General features: G+C 42.2%; 1 protein-coding gene across 1 annotated transcript in view; it reads right to left on the bottom strand.

Moving 5' to 3' along the window:
- Nucleotides 1-23646, bottom strand: part of LOC122559754 (thyrotropin-releasing hormone-degrading ectoenzyme-like) — a 112670-nt gene that overhangs the window by 45462 nt on the left and 43562 nt on the right. Inside the window, exons 6-7 of the mRNA XM_043709719.2 lie at nucleotides 2978-3132; nucleotides 2727-2840 (exon numbers count right to left, since the gene is read on the bottom strand). Of these exons, the coding sequence (XP_043565654.2) occupies nucleotides 2727-2840; nucleotides 2978-3132 (269 nt within the window). The remainder of the gene's footprint in view (nucleotides 1-2726; nucleotides 2841-2977; nucleotides 3133-23646) is intronic.

Here is a 23646-nt window from a genome sequence, read left to right as displayed (position 1 = left end):
TAGATATGATTCTTCAGAACTGAAATCAGAGCTAAAACTCAGGGCTCCTGGTCTGATATCTCTGTACATCACAAAAAGTCCATAAGACCATAAGACTATAAGACATAGGAGCGGAAGTAAGGCCATTCGGCCCATCGTGTCCACTCCGCCATTCAATCATGGCTGATGAGCATTTCAACTCCACTTACCCGCATTCTGCCCGTAGCCCTTAATTCCTTGTGACATCAAGAATTTATCAATTTCTGCCTTGAAAACATTTAGCGTCCCAGCCTCCACTGCACTCCGTGGCAATGAATTCCACAGGTCCACCACTCTCTGGCTGAAGAAATGTCTCCGCATTTCTGTTCTGAATTTACCCCCTCTAATTCTAAGGCTGTGTCCATGGGTCCTAGTCTCCTCGCCTAACAGAAACAATTTCCTAGCCATGTATTATCCTCTCCAAGCCATGTATTATCTTTTAAGTTTCTATTAGTTCTCCCCTTAATCTTCTAAACTCTAATGAATACAATCCCAGGATCCTCAGCCATTCCTCATATGTTAGACCTACCATTCCAGGGATCATCCGTGTGAATCTCTGCTGGACACGCTCCAGTGCCAGTATGTCCTTTCTGAGGTGTGGGGACCAAAACTGGACACAGTACTCCAAATGGGGCCGAACCAGAGCTTTATAAAGTCTCAGTAGCACAACAGTGCTTTTATATTCCAACGCTCTTGAGATAATTGACAACATTGCATTCGCTTTCTTAATCACGGACTCAACCTGCATTTTACCTTTAGAGAATCCTCAACTAGCACTCCCAGATCCCTCTGTACTTTGGCTTTACGAATTTTCTCACCGTTTAGAAAGCAGTCCATGCTTCTATTCTTTTTCCCAAAGTGCAAGACCTCGCATTTGCTCACATTGAATTCCATCAGCCATTTCCTGGACCACTCCTCCAAACTGTCTAGATCCTTCTGCAGCCACCGCACTTCCTCAGTACTACCTGCCTGTCCACCTAACTTTGTATCATCAGCAAACTTCACTAGAATGCCCCCAGTCCTTTCATCCAGATCATTAATATATAAAGTGAACAGCTACGCCCCCAACACTGAACCCTGCGGGTCATCGCTTGTCACCAGCTGCCATTCTGAAAAAGAATCTTTTATCCCAACTCTCTGTCTTCTGTCAGACAGCCAATCCTCAATCCATACCAGTAGCTCACCTCGAACACTATGGGCCCTCACCTTGCTCAGCACCTCCTGTGTGGCACCTTATCAAAGGCCTTTTGGAAGTCTAGGTAGACCACATCCACTGGGTTTCCCCGGTCTAACCTACTTGTCACCTCTTCAAAAACTCCAACAGGTTTGTCAGGCACGACCTCCCCTTACTAAATCCATGTTGACTTGTTCTAATCCGACTCTGCTCTTCCAAGAATTTAGAAACCTCATCCTTAATGATAGATTCTAGAATTTTACCAACAACCGAGGTTAGGCTAATTGGCCTATAATTTTCCATCTTTTGTCTTGATCCTTTCTTGAACGAGGGGGTTACAACAGCGATCTTCCAATCACCCGGGACTTTCCCTGACTCCAGTGACTTTTGAAAGATCTCAACCAACGCCTCCACTATTTCCTCAGCCACCTCCCTCAGAACTCTAGGATGTAACCCATCAGGGTCAGGAGATTTATCAATTTTAAGACCTTTTAGCTTTTCTAGCACTTTCTCTTTTGTAATGGAGTCAGGAGTGTAAATCTTTCAATCAACTAACACTACAGATATCCTGCTATGTACTTGACTGAATTGCATGCTTTCATGCAAACAATGTTTTAGAGTACTGTACCAAATGACTTTCTGACATGTTAAAAAAATTACCTTCACAGACTTAAATGAAAATCCATCGGTCTTTATTTTCAGAATACAAATTTCCAAATGGTACCAATGTACATTAAACACTGTTATCACAGTTCATAGCCAAAATGAAAAATGCTGGACATACCCAGCAGGTCTGGCAGCATCTGTGGTCGAAGAAACTGAGTTAACATTTCAGGTTAGCGATCTTTCATGAGTACTGAAAAAAGCTGATTGTAAACAGGTGATTTTAAAAATATGCAACAACTTACCTTTCCTTACAAGTACTTAAGTGCCTTTTCTGACCAAAGGTAGTTTTCCTACTCAACCTTTTTGGGAATGTTATGACATACTTCCACAGCAGGTGACATGAACTCATACCTTCTGGCCAAGTGGTGTACACTATCACAGCACCACAAGATCTTAACAGGTGACTGATCTTCTTCATCAATTTTACGTCAAACTGAATCTAGTGCAAGCATTACAAACCCATCCCATCCAATTTTTATATACAGTCCAAAGGTTTTATTTATATTTTAACATATTTATCATATTTTTTAAAACTTTTAATTATTGGCTGGAATTACAGATTTCAGGATAAATGCTGGTACTAAAAATTGCTTTGGGATTAAAAAAATTAGAAGGCATCTTTTGAACATCATACTTACTCCAACAAAAAAAACACATTAACGCAATGTCTTTCTGAACAAATTTCATACTTGATTCAAGTGATTATCATATAAAAGGTAGTAACACTTACATGCACAGCAGATTGGTGCATTGTTATAAATAGAGTATTGGAGTATTGTTATAAATAGACTGCCCTTTGATCCTGACAAAATTGCAGCTAGTCAGTGAGGTGTGTAGTAGCTTGCAAAAATATTGGCTATGAACTTACCATGTTGAAGTCTGGGTAAAGGTAATCAGTGCCAACATATTCGAAATAGTGAGCAAATCCTTCCTTTAACCATACATCTTCCCACCAAATCGGAGTCACAAGGTCACCGAACCACTGGGAGTAAACAAAAGGTATTTAGGCACAAAATCAGAACATCAGGGTGTTTAAAATTCTCCACAAGATTGGAAAGAGGACTTAATACTGTGATAACAAAATTGTAAGCCATTCTTGTTTTGACTCAGCTTATATACCTGATGACAGATTTCATGTACGACAACCATGGTGACATCCAGTAAATAGGGAATGGAGGAAACTCCAGGATCCAGTAATATCCTTTGTTCTACAAACACACTCAGTCCCCAGTTTTCCATAGCAGCATATGGATATTTCGGTACTGCTAACAGATCTGTCACAAAAAAAAACAAGTAATTTGTTTTTCTTTCAATTGAACGACATTTTGCCAGGAATTATTAATGTCTATGTTCTTAAATTCGGAGATGCCGGTGTTGGACTGGGGTGTACAAAGTTAAAAATCACACAACACCAGGTTATAGTCCAACAGGTTTAATTGGAAGCACACTAGCTTTCGGAGCGACGCTCACAATCACCTGATGAAGGAGCGTCGCTCCGAAAGCTAGTGTGCTTCCAATTAAACCTGTTGGACTATAACCTGGTGTTGTGTGATTTTTAACTATGTTCTTAAAAGTTGTTTCCAGTACATTGGTAGGAACAACATTAACATACGTCAAATGTATTGGATTTAAGGCAGGATTTACCTCTCTCAGGAGTTAGCATGACAGGGAGTTGAAATGTACCATCTGTGATGATGCATTATCTAGTGGATAACTGTAAGCACTAAAGGACCTCAATCTATTTTCTCACTCTTCTTATCAAATATCACTACTCAGTTACTGCAACAAATTTCCTTGTTTTGAAGTTCCTCTCCTTCTAAGGTTAGTTTCCTCTGTTTGCCTTCCTTGAGTTTACCTACCAACTCTGCCTGACAGGGTGGAAAACTCAGTTCTGTCTCTCCACCAGCTCTGTTGCAAAACCAGCTACAGGAAGGTACATGAGTGTTGTCAATGAACTTTAATGTAACATTGGACAGGATCGATAAAACAGCATTCACTTCCATCCTACCATTCCCTCCCCATCACATTCAGTTAAAAAATTCAATCAATCAACTCTTCAGCCTCGTAAGTAGCCAAATAAGAAGGAACTTTATGAAGATATATGAGAACAGAAAATGTTAATCCTGAGCATTATTGCAATTCTCCCTGTGACTGTATAGCAAAAGAACACAGGTAAAAATTAGCAACAGGTAAGTTCAATACAGGGATCAAGAAGAAGATTGTTAAGCAAAGAATGATCAAGAACTGGAGAAGACCTCTGATTACAGCTGTAGAAGGCATTAATACAGTGCATAAATAAGGAGCAGCAACGTGTTGTGATAGTAAGGAAGGGTCTTCTGTTGGGGGGGGGTGATATTTATGAACCATATGACTTCACTCAGCTTTGTGACCTTTGTTTCCTCCCCAAGGTAAAGTACTCTCTATTTGTTCCATCTGATAGCAGCATGAACAAGACTTATAAAGAATTGTGAGAGTTGGTACTCTAACACCCTATTCTACCATCTGGTCTTGTACCAAGTTTACTCTAACTACAGACTCAGCTGATAGAAGGAAATCTCCCATTATCTGTAAATAACAAGTGTTTAGTGAAAACAAAGATTTCCACACACTTACAGGTGCCTTGGTAAAACAACAGAAAGTGCTGGAGAAACTCAGCAGGTGCGGCAACATTTGTGAATACAGAAACAGATTTGATTGATAAACTTCAACATCCTGTTGCCATGATGAAAAATTGCCAGAAAAGCATTTATTAGTCACTTAGGCAGAGCTAACTCCATTCCCTCAATATGCAGAATTCAGCAGCGAATACATTCTACACAATTTGTGAAAGTATGATCTTAAAACTTGGCAATTGTTGTTGGAAATCTTTCATGATGTTGCTGGGTATGGAACGTTTGAGTTATAAAGAAAGGCTGGATAGGCATGGACTTTTTTCACTGGAGCGTAGGAGGTTGAGAGGTGATGTTACAGAAGTTTATGAAAAAACGAGAAGTTTGGGTAGAGTTAATGGCAGTCGTATTTTCCCTAGCATGGGAGATTTTAAGACTGGGGGCACATGTTTAAGGTGAGAGGAGAGAGAGTTAAAAAAAATGAGGGGCAAATTGATTATATAGAGGGTGGTTTTGATGCAGAATGAACTTCCTGAGAAGTGGTGTATGTGGGTAAAATTACAACATTTGGATAAGTACATGATTAGGAAATATTTTGGTGGGATATGGGTCAGGAGCAGGCAGGCAGGACTAATTTAGTTTGGGATAATGTTTGGCATGAACTGGTTGGATCAACAGGTTTGCTTCTGCTGTGTATGACTCTATAACTATGAGTTTATGAAATTCTATAAGTTACAAACATCACAGCCATATACTTTTCTTTTAAAATTAGTAGGTCACATTCTCCTACTTTTCAGTTAATAAGGGAGTTTTAAGCCCATATGCTATGTGGGTGACTTCGAACTGCAATTTTGTTTCAGCAAATGTTCTAATTGCTGAGGCAGAGGGTAGATAATTTGCTAATCCACCCACATTCTCCAATATAGTCTCAGCGCACCTCAGAGCTGATGTCAACAATAAAATTAAAAATGCAATTGAGTTTACATGACTCAAAATATTACAAAACATGACTTAAAATATTACAAAATGATGCATGAATAGTGTTAGGAAGAGAGAGAAATGCTTACTTATCTACACACTTATCGACTGCTTTTCACAAATTATACAAGAAACGTTCTTAGAATTCTTTTCAAACTGCACTCAGTTCACTCTTTCTGGATACAGGTCTGATTGAAAAACAGGAACAGGTGGAAGTTCTTCAGCTCTTTGAGTCAGCTCTGTTATGCAAGGAGATCATGACAGATCCAATTCTTAACTCCATCTACCCATGTTACTCATAACCCTTGCCGAACAAAAGCCTATCAAAATCAAATCTGACAGCTATTTCAGCAAGAGAGAAACCTAGATTTCTACAGAATGTTAATGGCCTGTCAGTTGATGTAAGCCACATGAATTGATAAGGTTTGAGTGGGGAGAATAATCTTGGTCCTTGTGGGGTGATGGATGTCACTATTTCTCTAGTGGGTAGTGTTTAGTTTGTCATGTTTAAGTTTTTGCATGTGTTTGGTTCAGATTGGGTTTGAGTCCATATATATTGCAAGAGACGGATTGATAGAAGGTGCTTTCATGGACCAAGTCAAGTCTTAGGCTTCAAAACTCTGAGTCTGCCACTCCAGCCACCAACTATACATCTCCACCTCACTCAGGGAGCACCTTCTGGGAGTATCAGACTCAGATTCAGAGCAGAGTATTGGCACAAAGGGAACAGTGATAACAAGTGACAAAGACAAGGAGATTGCATTTTACATGCACTTTGTGGTGAATGCAGATGCTTAAACTAAAGCCAGCGTGATTACAAAGACCTGCTGTTGACCTGGAAAGTCGGGCTTTATGATGTGTGCAGGGGGCATATTTTGAGTACAGGAGCACAACCCAGTTACCATAACAGGAGGTTTTAGTTGGTAAGGCACCCATAAGCCTGCCAACCTTTAGGCCTATAGAGTGCCTCAAATGCCATAATACATTGACTAGTGGCAGACAGGTGAGAAAGGCAACGCCTTTTTTTTTTAAAACAACTATATCCAAAAGGTCGGAAGTATGTGGAGGACGTGGAGGCACAGGAATCCTGTTAATTAAGGGCTCCCTAATCAACATGTTTGTGTCACCCCATCTGGCTTTGAAAACCTGGCACCTCGTATCTCCGTGGCATAAGATGCCCACCACTAGGTGCCTAGCTCTGGCATCTATTCTCAATCTCCATGGGCCTCCTGGCAGTCACAGCAGTGGCCACTACTGAGTATTGGTGCTACCAGAACAGCTCAAGCTTATGGGTAATTACATTTTTTGTTGGGGGGGTGGGGGGAGATGGTTGGTGGCTACATTTCTTCCTGGATTGGGGGGAGGGGTTTAACACAAGTTCAACTCCCATATTGTCTAAGCTGCCCAAAGTGAATTGTCATTGCAGAGCTTCCTTGTTTAATATTGCTCTACTTGGAACTAACTTTGCTTGTGGTGGTGCAAGAGATGATCATTATAAGATTCACCCCAGCTCCCACAGTAATATCCAGTAATAATCGTCGCACTCATCACAGATGCTGCCAGACTGCCTGAGCATTTCTCAAATTTCCTGTTTCTATTTCAGAATTCCAGCATCCAGGGTATTTTCATTTGCATATTAATTGTGGGGAATTAAGCATGGTATTTAGCTAGCACTATGTATTTTCTAACCAACATGCTGAGCAATGTTATTACATGGTTCTGGAACTGGTGGGACTTTGAACCCAGACCTCCCAGTCCGGGTGTAGGGACACTGCCAATGCACCACAAAAGGCCCCTCAAGCCAGCTTTATACTGACAGGGTAAGCAACACCATTGAGTGATAATGAGAGGCAGTATGGCAGGCGCTTTCACTGTTCCTTGTTATGCAGCTGCCTCTTGATCTCTCCAGCATCTCAGTTTCCAGTCTTCAGCCAATTCGATTCAGAACAAGTGCTATCAATAAACAGCCGAAAACACTGCAAACTGGAAAGCCTATATGCCCTGAGCACATTGCAGCCACAGTACTGAAGACCTGAGCTCCAGAATTAGCCTCACCCCTAGCCAGGCTTTCCCAGTGCAACCACACCACAGGCATCTACCCAGGTGAGTGCTGTACACATCAAGTAGAATAAATCCGACCCGGCCAATCACTGCCCAATCAGTCTAATCCCGATCATTAGCAAAGTGATGGAAGCGGTCAGTGACAGTGTTATCAAGCTGCACTTGATAATTCCAGAGTTTGTGCTGCCATTTAAACTATTAGGTCATGTACAAAAACACACATTTGGTTTTGACAGGTGTTTAATTGCTCTTTGCGAACTAATGGCTACTGCATTTGTTCAGTAATAAACTACTCACTGATGCTCACTTTGGTTACTCAGCACCTGACTTCAAATATGAACAATAAATGTAAAATGAAGAGGGGTTAGAGTTAGCATTAGGGTTAGGGACAGTGCCTTGATATTAAGTCCGGGAAAGGGTCTGGAAGATAAAGCTGAAAATTCATGTTTGTAATACACTGCAGATTTACACTGAAACTTTTGTAAATGTCTAAATGCCTTCTGCTGCCTAATTCAACATTATCAATATTGCAGTGTAAGCCATGGTAGCAGAGGATTAACATTAATCTGTTCAGGGCGGAAGAAATAGAAAGTAGAAGGTTATTCCTGCTTCCAGCAGAAGCAAAGCTCCGGATGGCTTTTTAATATGAGTCATACTGCGGGATCATGAATTATGATTATCCACTTTGCATTTTCAGAATTAAACCCATATGAGCAGTGGAGGAATGAGGCAGAGATATGGACCCTATCCAAGAAGCAGGAAGGTATGAGTTTGGTTTTATTCTTATTAGGAAGGAGTAAAATTATGAATAAACTATTTTTCAAACCGAATGTAAAAGACATGGATACCGAAAAGGGCAGATTCTAATCTAATTTATGGGCAGATGTTTACAAAAAGAATAACTTGCTGGAGGCCTACAAGGCATGGCCAATGTATGATACATTTAATGAGATGGACAATCAGTACATAGTAAAAATATTTTTTAAAGTCCAAATAATGGTGTATGCTGGAAATCTAAAACATAAACAAAAATTGTTTGAGAAACTCAGCAGTTCTGGCAGCATCTGTAGAGAGGGAAACAGAGTTAACGTTTTGGGTGCAGAGACCTTTCTTCAGAATACTAAGAAAAATGTGGAATTGGATAGGTTACATAAAAGGTTAATAGTAACTCCAGAGTTTGTGTTGGCATTTAAACTATTGGATCATGCACACAGCCAGACTTTTGGTTTTGATGGGTGTTTAACTTTTCTTTTTGAACCAATGGCTATTGCACTGAAAAAACATTTTGGGAGACCATTGTTTCTAGCTACCTTTGCAGGATATGTTGGGAGTTCTGTAGTAATATGGTGGGTGGAAAACCACACCTCTTCTCATTTTTCCATCCGCCTTACAGACATCTAAGATCCTTCCGTAGCAGGGACTAGAGAAACCAGAAATGAATGGGACTTTGGATGGAAGACTCTACCAGCATCCAAGGAGCAGGAGAATCGACGTTTCGGGCATAAGCCCTTCTTCAGGAATGAGGAGGGTGTACCAAGCAGGCTAAGATAAAACCTACTGCGAATCCTCTTGCAAGGATGCCTTCCTTGAAGAAGCTCTCCTCCTCCCTCTACGAGTGAGTCCCTCTCTCACTGCACCCCCCCAGGTCATCTCCTCTGCCCTGAAGCTCTTAAAAAAGACCTTTTATCTTAGCCTGCTTGGCACAACCTCCTCGTTCCTGAAGAAGGGCTTATGCCCAAAACATTGATTCTCCTGCTCCTTTGATGCTGCATGACCTGCTGCGCTTTTCCAGCAACACATTTTTCAGCTCTGATCTCCAGCATCTGCAGTCCTCACTTTCTCCATGGAAGACTCTATGATTATTAACTCTCAAGTCAAAGGGGTTTTGTTTCAGGGACACATATAAGAGCAAAATTGCTGCAAGATGATATGAGTGGGGAGGGGCAGTTTTAATTGAGTTCCAAGCCAACGTGAATGCAGGACTGGGGTGAAAACTGACAACAAGTTACTTTCAGAAATTCAGAGGGATTAATTCCTGGACGATTCCAGTGTGACTCCAAATATTAGGAAATGACCAATGTTAAAGAGTCAACAATGTGAAAAACCTCATGAAACAGATGGATTTGAGGGCAAATATGATAAGGGTGACAGCAAGAAAATATTGTGTAAGCTACAGAGACTTAAGTCAGTCCTCCAGTATCTTCGTTTTAGATACATTCAATTACGCCCTGCCAGGTAGTGATCTATCACAGCAATGTATATCATCGATTGGCTGAACTGGACATTTCGGTGTCCTGGTCAAAACAGACAAAAGTAAGGCCATGTAAATGAAAGTGTTACTTAACTTCAGGGATGATAATCCATTACCATTTTCTCCTCTGAGAAATTGCGTAAACACTGATGTCATCCAAATGACATATCACATAAGAACATGTCTGAACAGTGTGATTGGAAGTACAAAATATCAGCTCTTGTGGTGCTGTGGTCATATCCCCACTGTGGACTAGGATTTGTGTCCCACCTGCTCTAGAAGTGTATTTCAACATTTCTGAACAGGCTGATTTGAAATAATGCTGAGTTCTTAAGGCACAGTGCTATCAAGTCTTGGAAGCAGACCCAGGTGCAGTAATATCAGACTGCTTTACACTTACATTCACCCACACAATTGATAGGAAAACTATTCCTCCTCCTGGAGTAAGGATTTAGTTTCGAAAGGTCAGAAAATAATAGATTACCTCAGTGTAAAGATTTTAGATGGAAGTTCCAGACCAGAAGGGGTTGGTTAGAACCTTGAAGGACTTACTTGAAGTTGAGAAAGTCTAAGGTCAATTGTGTGACCAATCAAGAAAAGGCCCTCTAACTCTCAAGACTGGGAATTGGAAGAAACAGATAAGTCAAACCGGTAGATGTAATAGAGAAGACAACTCTCCCCAGTGTTTGAATTGCAAAGTGATGTTGTAAAGATAGATGGGATTATATTGTTATCACATGCTTTGAAATCTTTCAGACTATGTTATGTATTAAGTGGCTTTGTATATTCTATTTTGTCTTCATTTTTTTTGCATAAAAAATGCTCTATTATTAAAACCAACCTGCAACATTGCATAATTGTGTTTCATTGAAAGATCTTCGCATTAAATTTTTAAAAAGGATTTATTAAACCAGATTTCAGTAGTAACATCAGCTGGGACCATAACAGTACTTTACTATAAATTTACAATAAAACATCCACAAATCTCTGAAAATCTTTTGCTGACTCATTTGACAAATGGATCTTGGTGTATAAAACACTGACATGGCTGAGGAACTGAAGTAGAATCAAGGCTTAAAGAAGTAAATTGTCCCTAAAATCTCATAATTACAGAAAGAGTCATGGAGTCCTACAGCACAGAGACAGGCCCTTTGGCCCAAAGTGACCTATGCCTATGACCAAAATATCTGTCCATGCTAACTACATTTCCCTGCACTTTACCCATATCCTTCTAATCCTTACCTATCCATGTATTTGTCCAAATGCTTTTTAAATGTTGTTAATGTACCTGCCTCAACTACTTCTGACAGCAACTCATTCCATATGAATACCACGCTCTGTGTAAAAAGGTTGCCTCTCTGTTTCCCTTTTATTCTTTCCCCTCTAACCTCAAACTGGTGTCCTCTATCCTTGATCCCCAACCCTGGGAAAAAGACAGTGCATTCACTCTATCCATGTCTCTCATAATCTCATATATCTCTATAAGGTTCCCCCTCAGTCTCCTACGCTCTAAAGAAAAACGTCCAAGCTTGTCCAAACTCTCCCTACAACTCAGATTGATTATAATCAATGCACTTCTTTCATATTCATCTGAAATATATTCTTTTAATGTAGAAAATTTAAATCACTCTATTAAAACAGGTTAATGCCTCACCCTAGCTAAAACAGCACAGAGAGAGATTTTTGACAAATGTGTTAACTATTTGTCAGTATTACCTGGCATGTTTTCATTGTTGTCTATTCAAGCATTTACACTGAATCAAAAAAACGACCAAGCAGACACATTACTTTCCAGAAAGTACTATGATCGCCTGAGTTTCCAATTTGAAACTATCAGATTGGCAATACGAGATATGCCTCACCTCATGTTTCTTCTAATGTCAGTCAGTCAGTCACATAAAAGGCAGGCAGGCAATCAGAAAGTGTCCACCTTACACTGGGCAAAGTTGCAAGATCTGATATCTTCGAACATCATTGAAGAAAAGAGGACATTTTACCTCAGGTCACATTTACAGCATGGGGACTCAAAGGACTGGCATCCTCAAATAAGAGAGAAGTCCACAATACTAGGGAGTAGATTCTGCAGTCTGCTTTACCAGGGTCTACACCATGGGACATAGATTTACAAAAACTTCAACAGTCATATACATAGCAATTTGATGCGTAGATTTAGTGTTCTGGCGGCAATAGTTGGTGTCATAAATTTATAATGCTGTACGTCACCCTTTAATAAAAAAAAGCAGCTAAGTATAGATGAATCAATGAGTGCGGCAGTGGTTGCCATATCAACTGGGAAATAAACTGAAAGGTCATTACTTAGCAGTAAGATGCGACTGGGTAGAATAGATGCTAAAGTATACACTGTGCAGCTGCAATGTATTTAAGTGTTAATATTTGCCTGCAAAGCTTGAGCATGGCAAACTCTCAAGAAACTGTCATTGCAGAAAACAGCCTGAAGGTATCTAATGATAAACAAATGGAGGAGCATTCAAGTATAACAGCCATTGGGCTCTTTGGAAGGGCGACAGCATTATGTTGGCTGAGTATCGAGTCGTCATTGCGTTTGTGACTTATTCAAATTGATGTTATTATATTGCAATGACATAAAGCTTACTTTCACAATTTGAAGTATTCAAATATTGGCTGAATAAGCATGTTGCCTTTTCTTTTAAATTTTAGCATATGTCTCCTTCCAGAAGGCCAGGAATGGATGCTTACACTAAAGACTGGTTCAATGTCTATTCTACACCCACAAAACCCACTTCCCCTCCACCATCCCACTAACATTTTACTTTCTCATTTAGCAATTAAAAAGACAGTAGGCAGCATCTGTGCAGTCCCTGAACAACGTGAGCAATGGCAAGAATAGAAAAATGAAATTCTGAACATCAAGGAAGAAGGTTTGGTTTTCCATTCAAGGTTTTAATGAAGAGATGAGAATCACACTCATAAGTGGCGAGACGCCTACTGACGTCGCATTACTACCTAATCTCACCTCATTTATAAAGAGCTTGCTAGTCACCATGCAGTGGAATCTACACAGCATCAATTGCCGAGAGGGTACCTGGCAGCCCCAGCTTGTTGCTTGCTCGCCCAGGCCTCCATCTTGGTCAGTATTTCCCAATATTCCAGGTATCCTCCATGGGTGGGACCATATGTATTCTTCAGCTATGGATATCAAACAAGCATCTGCCTCACCATCTTGGCACAACTCCAATCCACTTGTAATAGAGTTCACCTTTTCATTCCACTGTAGAGTGCACCAAAGCATTTCAGCATGCTGTTGCTGTTAGCCACTTTGCTCACAGGGACAAGGCACCAACCCCATGCATTGAAAGAGGATGCATCTCAGAGCTCTTAGCTTGTTGTCTTCATGCTCATTCACCGACTTGAATGCTCAAAGCATCCCTGCCTTCCTTTGACTTTTTGCACATTCCCACCTCATTAAAAATGAACTGTCACCTTAGTATTTATCGAGAGTATGTTGCTGGAAAAGCACAGCAGATCAGCAGCAGGCGAGGAGCAGGAGAATTGATGTTTCGAGCTAGAGCCCTTCATCAGGAATGAGGCTGGGAGCATCAGGGGTGGAGAAATAAATGGAAGAGGTGGAGGGTCTGGGGGGAAGGTAGCTGAGAGTGCAATAGGTGGATGGAGGTGGGGGTAAAGGTGATAGGTCAGAGAGGAGAGTGGAGCGGATAGGTGGGAAGGAAGATTGACAGGTGGGACAGGTCATGAGGGCGGTGCTGAACTGGAAGGTTGGAACTGCGGTAAGGTGGGGTAGGGAAAGTGAGGAAAGTGGTGAAGTCTACATTGATGCCCTGGGGTCGAAGGGTCCTGAGGTGGAAAATGAGTCATCAAGTAGTGAGGGAATGATGATTGAGGAGATCCAGGACCTGCATGTCCTCAGCAGAGTGGGAAGGGGAGTTGAAATATTCATCCATGGGCGTTGGGGTTGATTGGTGCAGGTGTCCCGGGGAAGTTCCCTAAAGTGCTCTGCGAGAAGGTGTCCAGTCTCCTCAATATAGAGGAGACCGCATCGGGAGCAACGGATACAATAAATGATATATGTGGAAGCACAGGTGAAGCTTTGATGGATGTGGAAGGCACCTTTGGGGCCTTGGATGGAGGTGAGGGGGAGGTGTGGACTCAAGTTTTGCTATTTCTGCGGTGGCAGGAAAAGGTGCCAGGAGGGGAGGGTGGTTTGTTAGGAGGCATGGACCAGACCAGGTAGTCATGGAGGGAACAGTCTTTGCGGAAAGCAGAAAGGGTTGGGGAGGGAAACATATGCCTGGTGGTGGGGTCCATTTGTAGGTGGCGGAAATGTCAGCAGATGATGCGATTTATGTGGAGGTTGGTGGGGTGGAAGGTAAGGACTAGGGGTGTTCTGTCCTTGTTGAGGTTGGAGAGGTGGGGTTCAAGGGCAGAGTTGTGGGACGTGGATGAGATGCATTGGAGGGCATCTTCAACCACGTGGGAGGGGAAATTTCAGTCTTTAAAGAAGGAGGCCATCTGGTGTGTTCTGTGGTGGAATTGGTCCTCCTGGGAGCAGATGTAGTGGAGGCGGAGGAATTGGGAATAAGGGATAGCATTTTTGCAGAGGTATGTTCCAGCTCCATCCACAAGGACTGACTCAACACTGACATTTTTTACAAAACCACCGACTCCCACACCTCCACACACCCCACCTCCTGCAAAAATGCTATCCCATCTGCTCCCAGAAGGACCAGTTCCTCTACATTGAGGAGACTGGACACCTTCTCACAGAGCGCTTTAGGGAACATCTCCTGACCAATCACCCACAATGCCCCATGGCCAAACAGTTCAACTACCCCTCCCACTCTGCCGAGGACATGCAGGTTCTAGGTCTCCTCTATCACCACTCCCTCACCACCCGATGCCTGGAGGAACAACGTCTCGGGATCTTTCAAAACCAGGGCATCAATGTGGGCTTCACCACTTCCCTCATTTCCCCTCTCCGAACCTTACCCCAGTTCCAACCTTCCAGCTCAGCACCGTCCTCATGACCTGTCCCACCTGTCAATCTTCTTTCCCACCTATCCGCTCCACCTTCCTATCACCTTCACCCCCACCTCCATCCACCTATTGCACACTTAGCCACCTTCTCTCCATCCCCCACCCTCTCCCATTTATCTCTCCACCCCCGAGGCTCCCCGCCTCATTCCTGATGAAGGGCTCTGGCCTGGTCGATTCTCCTGCTCCTCGCATGCTGCCTGACCTGCTATGTTTTTCCAGCAACACACTCTCGACTTTGATGTCCAGCATCTGCAGATCTCACTTTATCTTAGTATTCACATCACTCCTTGCTTTTAAGCATACACAGACAGCTTGTCATGGTTTCCAGCAATGGTCAGTCAAGGTGTTTGACATCACCATGCTATGTCAGTCTCATGCCTGCAGCATGTACCAGCACCTTACATGGCAAGCGCACAGAAAACAAACAACTTTGTTTCAAAGTCTAAGGGGAGCAGTCCACAGCCAAGTCCAGCTGACTGTTGTCCATCAGAGGGTCCCACTGCAGCCAGTCAAGAGCATTGTCTGAAACCAGCACAGAAGCTTGAACATATTCAATCAGCTGCTCGGGATGTTTATGGTTAGAGGATCTGTATCACTGCAGTTGCTGGAGTGGGTCAGGGGCAATCCTCAGGTCCAGTGCATCAGGTTTGGTGTTAAGTCAGCCCACGTGCTGCACAGAGACCAGTCAGGGCACCAGTCAGTCATCAGTGCAGACTGTCGTTCCAAGTCAGTCAGGGATGGACCACAGTCAGTCCTCATGTTCTGTATGAGGAGGCTTATCAGGCGCCACTGCTGTGGTGTAAGAAGTTAAAATTGTGGGAATTGGAAGCCACATGCTGGATACAAAGAGGACAGTAACGTTGAAGGGGTGCAATATCAAAATACAAGGTGGGAGATAACAATGCATTGGAGGACATGGATTACATCATGTGTATAAGGGGTTTGGAGGGTAATTAGCAATAGTCACCACCACATTGGCTTCAACATGGGACAGGGCTTCAGGATGACTCACATGTAGGCCTAGGACTCAGGAGTAATGTGGGGAGATATGAAGATTTAAATGAAAGAATAGGGTGAGAACATGGGGAAGCTCAGAATTGATGGGGTTGACAGGAGTGCAAGGAAGAAAGCAACATAAACATTTGGGTGGGGTGGAGGTGTCACAGAGATGATCACGTTGAGACTGTGACTTAATCTGCAAAATGCTTCCTGTGTTGCCTTTCACCCTCATCTAAACTGCAAAGTCAAAAACCTCATTACATCGGATTATGGTCCGGCAGGTTTATTTGAAGCCACAAGCTTTTGGAGTCCCGCTTCTTCTTCAGCTGCCCAAAGGAGGGGTGGGGCTGCGAGAGTTTGTGGCTTCATATTAACTTGTGGGACTACAGTCCAGTGCAGTGTGATTTTTGACTTTGTCCACCCCAGTCAAACACCAGCACTTCCATATCATGGGGATAACACAATGGAGATGAAAAATGACTACCACCTCGTCCAGACTGAGATTGAGTATTTCTTTTCTGTCCAAGGACAGGGCTATACTTGTCAACAATGGGAGGCCCATTAGTTGCATTAATTAGCCACTTACATGGTACAGGTTAAGCAGAGGATTCTTCATGTGAAATACTTGCTGTGACCTATTGTATTAAATAAAAATCCTGGTCACAAGCAATCTTGACTATGTCATTGGTCAATACAGATTGATGACAGTCATCTCTATGAAGCAGAGGTAATCAAAGATGACTCAAAAGGTCTTGCCTGTAGGCTCCAATTCATAAAGGCAATCCAAAATCCATAGACTATTCAAGGGCATATGGCTGATTTCCTTTCACTTTGAACAATTCGTAATATTCGTAAAGTGCAAGAGCACACAGGTTGGGGTGGGGTGCTGTGAATGTTTCAGCAGTCAGACCCTACTTACAATCTCCTACTGTGTTTGCGCTACATGATTTGTGCTGCAGACATCAAAATAAGGGCCTACTGTGTCAAAGATCCACAGACTCACTGGAGTCCTCCATGCCCAATGTATGGAAAACTACACTAAACTATCATGATGCATTTAATGTGAATGCCAAATGCTCATTATATTAAGAGTTGTTTTGTTTCTGACATTCCCATATTATTTGCCAAATGAAACCGTGAATCAGTGCAGCAGCAGTTTATCTTCCATGTGGCTGCTGTGCACAGAGAAATGGAGGACAATCAGAAAGCCAGCCGCAATCTCCAGTGGCTACTGAGCACGTGGAGAGGCTGCAGTGAAAGGCTCCCTCAGGACGAGATGCGAAAGACATACAGGAGGCCCAGAGTCTGTCATTCAGGTGAGCGAGGCGGTTTGCCAGCATTGAATGACAATGTCCCAAAACACTGTCACAGAACTGTGTCATTGGGTGGAGCAAATTGAAAGGGTGGGTGACCATCCTATCCCAGGGGCTGTCACTAAGGTTACAGCTGTGCTAAACATTTATGCAATTGGCTGTCTCTTGAGGATCCACTGGGGACGTGTATGGAATCTGTCAATCCTCAATCCATAAATGTATCGAGACTCTGGTGGCATGGAAAAGGGGTCAGGTCTAATGGCAGGGAAGGGAAAGCGGGACCCAGAGTGGGGCAGGTGGGTTGGGTCCAGTGGAGGGGGCAGGGATGTTAGGTCACAAGTATGGGAATGGGTGTCAGGTCTTAGTAATTGACAAGAGAAGGGTGTTGGATTTGGTGGTGGGTGTCGATGCACTGGGAGTTCGGGGGTTGTGAAGGAATGAGGTAAGGTCAGGGGCTATGTCTGGATGAGGTATAGTTGAGGGTATGTGGTTATTTGGGGGTTAGTTTGACAGTTACCCAGGAGTTACATGAAATTTGTAATAATCTAACAAATGGCTGCTTTTGGAGGGTGCCAGGCAAAGGAGAATTGGCAAACAGAATCTTCAATTTGCCGGCAATATCTTCGGAGTCTGCTACAATGCAATTCCCACTGGGTCTGTGTGTCACCCTCACATCTACTCTGCAAAAATGATAATCCAGTCATCGGAAATCCAGGCTCACTTCCCAAAGTAGTGCCATCTGTGCAACATAAGTGCCTTAAGAAGCTGTTCTTCATCATTTCTTCTCCAAGTTTACTGTGAATGGTAATTCCTGGCTATACGTTTTTTCATTCATTCACCGGGCATAGGCATCCCTGGCCAGGACAGTATTTATTGCCCATTCCTAATCGCCCAGAGGGTAGTTAAGAATCAACCACATTGCTGTGGATCTGGAGTCACATTGTAGTCCAGACTAGGTGAGGATGGCAGATTTCCTTTCCTACAGGACATTAGTGAAGCAGTCAAACAATTGACAGTGTTTGCACGGTTGACATGAGGCTAGCTTTTTATTCCCGATTTTTATTGAAAATCTGCCACGTAGGGATTTGAACCCATGTCCCAAGAACATTAAGCTGGGTAACCTAGCCCAGTGGCATTTCCAATGCGCAACTGCGCCCCATCCCCAACCCCCTCCATTGGACCTGGTACATGGCCAGGCTTTAAATATAGCACCAGCAGCACAAAGCCTAGAGTAGCTTTGCCGCTGGTGCGTGTTCAATGGCGTGAACATGACGCAGTTAGGGCATGATGCGTGCGAAATGAATTGTGATAACCCACTGAAGCTTACTGACTGAAACCCTCCTTGAAACTCACTGAAATTGACACTTCATCAATTTTTGGTAAAATTCAGCCCAGTGTGTACAAAATGTTTTACGGTCACTGAAGCATCTGACAACTGACTGCTGTTGTTGCGTAATTAATCAACGAATTTACTGTTGTGCTGAAATTTGCATAGTGCTTAAATGTTATTATCAGGGCTTCCATCCCACACATCCTGCAATATTAACACTGAGTAGTATAGTCAATTTGCTGTTAGAGCATTTTGATGCCAATGTCGTTGATATCAGTGCATCACAGTTACAAAGACTATCAGGAAACACTCCTGTCTGGTGTACTCCATTATATATGAACATGTTGCCTGCATTTCTATTTGATAAAAGACAAGGCAAATGGCATTTGTTGGATTTCTTCACTGATTTCACATAAGTGTTGACATTTTGAAATATGAAAAGTGAGCCATTCTGATGTTATTTCCACCTTTACAGGACTCACCCTTATGTGCGAATACATACAAACATACGAATTAGAAGGAGACGTAGGCAACTTGGCCTCATAAATCCAATCTGCCATTCAATAAGATCATAATTGATCTGACTGTTCCACATTCCTGCTCTCTCACTGATAACCTTTCACCCGTCTATTATCAAGAATCTGGTTAAAAATCACACAACACCAGGTTATAGTCCAACAGATTTATTTGGAAGCACTAGCTTTCGCAGCTCTGCTCTTTCATCAGGTAGCTAGTGGGGCAGGATCATAAGACACAGAACTTACATCAAAAGATCATAGTTTCATCCAACTTATATGATACAGCGTATCGGTTGGATAACGCTATGATCCTGTGCTATAAATTCTGTCTCTTATGATCCTGCCCCACCTAGCTACCTAATGAAGGAGCAGCACTCCAAAAGCTAGTGCTTCCAAATAAACCTGTTGGACTGTAACCTGGTGTTGTGTGATTTTTAACTTTGTCCACCCCAGTCCAACACCGGCAGCTCCTCATCATTAAAAATCTTTCACCATGTCTTGAGGAAGATGAGGTGCAAGGGCTTTCCTCAGTGAGGTGAGGAAAGAATTTCTCCTTGCCTTTGTCTTAAATGGATGACCCCTGATTTTTGGGTCATGCATTCCCTTGTGCCTTGTGCTGGGGCACTGAATCATAAAGTCAGAAATAGACTTTTCAGTCCAAACAATCCATGCCAACCATAGTCCAAATCTAAACTAGTCCCACCTGTCGTACTTGGCCCATATCCCTCCAAATATTTCTTATCCATTTACTTGCCTAAATTTCTTTTAAACATTGTAACTGTACTCACATCCCCCACTTCCTCCGGAAGTTCATTCCTATACACACCACACTCTATGTGAAAAAGCTGCCCCTCGGGTCCCATTTAAATCTCTCTCCTCTTACCTTAAGCCTATACCCTCTAGTTTTGGACTCCCCTAACCTGGGGGAAAGACATATGCTATTCACCTTATCCATGCCCCTCATGATTTTATAAACTTCTATTAGGTCACCCCTTAGCCTCCAACGGTCCATGTCGAAAAAGCCTATCCAGCCTCTCATTGTAACTCAAACCCTCCAGTCTCAGTAACTACTTTGTAAACCTTTTCTGTACCCTTTCCAGTTTAATAACATCCTTCTTGCAGTAGGGTGACCTGAATTGTATGCAGTACTCCAGATGTGGCCTCATCAGCGCCCTGTACAAACATAATATGACATCCCAACTTCTGTACTCAATGCTCTGACTGATGAAGGTAAGTGTGCCAAACACCTTCTTCACCATCTTCTGTGACTCTTTGTAAGAACTATCTAATTAATCCAACTGCTCCAACATTTTCCCCTTAGTCCTCCAACTTTTCTTCAATTATCAAAGGTTCCAATGCCAGGTTCAAAACGTTCAGTGTTCTCCGCATCTGCTCCATTCATCTCTAACACTTGCAAAATTATGTGACGCACGTTGCAGTACAGTTACACATGGGAAAGTAGTTTCATAACACAATATCATCAACTTGAATTTGCATTTATATAGCAGTTTTACAATAATAAGATATCTCAAGGTACATTCTCAGGAGTATTATGAAACAAAATTTGGCACAATACCCATAGAAGGCAATATCAGGGCCAAGTATAAAAAGCCTGGTCAAAAAACATAGGCTTTAGGCAGTGTCTAAAAGGAAGAAAAAGGAAAAGAGGTGTAAATTTTTGGGGAGAGAATTTCAAAACCTTAAATTGTAAGCAGTTGCAGGCATCATCACAACTGGTGTCATGATAAACATCAGGGGCAAAGAAGCAAGAGTTAGATGATTAATCTTAAAATGTGAGCCACGGATAGTGAGTCTATACATTGTTCATTAATGGGGAGGAATAGCATGATTCTCCTCTGTTTCTAACATCTCAAATTTGCATTTTCCATTTTCTAAGTGGTTCACTGAACAGTGATCAAGTCTTGGGCCACAGGAGACAGAGGCCAACAACAGCAGCTCCCCACCTTTTCCCATAACCTGTTCAGCACAGGACAAGGATGAATCCAAGTTCATGGTTTGCAACCCTCAGCACCAAGTACTCCCTTCCAAAACTCAGAAAAGAGATTGCACAAGAATTTTCTCATCAACAATTTGAAGACAATTGTTAACTTAGCTTTTGATAATTTACACCTCAACTCTTCTACCCTCCAGTGATGTACCCATTTAAAGCTTTTAAACAGAAAACATTTTTTAAACATCACATTATAATGAACATAGCACTACTCACAAATGAATCAGTTGTTTTGACTCCTATATAAAATGTCAAACAACTCCACCACTCCAAATTTAACCCAATTTTTAAAAAATGTTCAGCACTCATTTGGATAATAAATTCTAATGATAAAACTGAAGCAATAACACCCAGCCTTGGCTGATGCTTGTATTGATGTTTATTAAATGACAATCTATCCATTCCTTCCACTGAAAATGTCACTCCATTACCGTTCTTATTACCTAATTAGGACAGCGCTAGTTCTTAGAGTCCCTGCGTTAGCGTTCTTCAATTAAAATATCTGCTGTTCACTTTTCAATGTGTGGGATTAATTGATTTGCAACTCCCTAAATGTTAATACAAACACTGTTTAGAGTTTGACAAACAATTTATAAGGTGTACATGGAAATGTTATTCTGATCAGAGACATCATGGAACACATCAAGAATATGTTCATAAATAAACTGCCTTTCCACAAGGTACAAGCAGAATTAATGGCTTCAAGTGCCACAGATGAGCCAAAAGGTGACTGCTTAATTTTGGCACCAGGTATATTAATGACTGTTTGTGCTGGCAACGCATCACAAATATTTTCACTGAACATTTCTTTCAATCATCAATAAATAGTTTTGAATGTTTGTCCACTCATATGAACAGCTGCAAGGCTGCTGTCCAGTTCTGTACTAGCCCTTCCTCTTTTATGATGCTGAAACAGCTAACTGACAGGAATCACAATCAGTGTTCAGTAGAGGCTATGATGAGAACTTTAAGGTTAAGTATTAATAAAGAGAAGTCAATATATCCCCTTGTATCCCACAAAAATCAACACTGCAGACAAAGGCCTACTTCCATGGACCCTATCTCAATAGATCACCAGAGTCAGCCATATTGTTAGTTTTATTGTACCTGAGCACCTGCATATCCTGCTTTGTCACACGGCTTCAGGTGAAATAGGAGTTCACCATCAGAACAAATTCAGATTCAAACCTTTTCTCGTGCATGCTAACATTTCAAACTCAAATAGTTAAGTGTTTTCAGCACTTGTCTCAGGACCAAGATTCATACTTCCGCAGTTGCCCCTCAGCCTGTGCCATGTATCTCTTCTGCTCTTACCACTTAACCCCTCAGCTTTCCCAAGGGAATTTTCATTCCATTAGGAATTATGCTGCAGTGCTCTCAGGGAGAGTATTTAATAGAGCCAAGCTGCTCCAGTACAGCTACAACACTGGCATATACCTGACAATGTGGAAAATTGCCCAAGTATATCTTGTCCATAAAAAGCAGGACAGACATGCAGGCTTACACTTGAAATGTTGATTCTCCTGCTCCTCGGATGCTGCCTGACCTGCGGTGCTTTTCCAGTGCAACATTTTCGACTCTGATCTCCAGCGTCTGCAATCCTCACTTTCTCCCAGATATAACCCAGTCAATTACTGTCTCATTGGTTTACTCTTGATCAATAGTAAAGTGATGGAAAATGCCATCAACAATGCTATCAAGCAGCACTTGCTTGGCAATAACCAGCTCACTGAAGCTCAATTTAGGTTCTGCCAGGGCCACACAGCTCCTGACATCATTATAGCCTTCATGCAAACATGGACAACAAAAGTGAACTCCAGACACGAGGTGAGAGTGACAGCCCTTAACATCACGACAACATTTGACCAAGTTTGATATCACAGAGCCCTAGCTAAATTGAAATCAATTGATATCAAGGGGAAAATAACTACTGTTTAGGGTCATACCCAGCATAAAATAAGATGGTTGTCATTGTTGGAGGCCAATCACCTCAGTCTCAGGGCATTATTGCAGAATCCCTTATGATAGTCCCTCAGAAAACTTTAGCTATTTCAGCAACAACCTTCCTAACAATGTAAAGTCATAAGTGTGACCGTCCTCTGATGATTGCACAGAATTCAGAACCACTTGTGATTCTTCTGATACTGACGATGTCAATGTCCACATACAGCAAGACCTGTACAATATTCAGGCTGGGGCTGATAACAGGCAAGGCACATGCTCACCAGACAAATGCCAAGCAGTGAGCCACCTTAAGTAATCAAACATTGACATTCAATGTTGATTTCCTCCCTGATAAATATCCGGCGGATTATCATTGACCAGAAACTGAACTGGGCCAGTACTAAACAAGAGCAGGTGAGAGGCTAGGAATTCTGCGGCAAGTGATTTGGTTCCTGATTCCCCAAGACTTATCCACCATCTACAAGGCACCAGTCAGAATCCGCTTGTCTAAATGAATGCAACTCTAACAACACTCAAAAAGCTCAACACCAACCAGGGCAAGCAGTCCACCTGATCAGTTCCAAACCTACATTCACTCCGTCCAACACCAACACAACATAGTGACACCAGTGTTTTTAATTAAAAGATACACTGCAGCAACTCACAATATATCCTTCAAAAGCACCTTCCAAACCCACTACCTAGAAGGACAAGAGCAGCAGATGCAAGGCAACCAACTT

This window comes from Chiloscyllium plagiosum, unplaced genomic scaffold, assembly GCF_037043375.1.
Source record: "Chiloscyllium plagiosum isolate Xiang-an unplaced genomic scaffold, Cpla_swu_hap1 HiC_scaffold_19, whole genome shotgun sequence".
Lineage (NCBI taxonomy): Eukaryota > Metazoa > Chordata > Chondrichthyes > Orectolobiformes > Hemiscylliidae > Chiloscyllium > Chiloscyllium plagiosum.
This window is presented reverse-complemented; position numbering and strand designations above follow the sequence as displayed.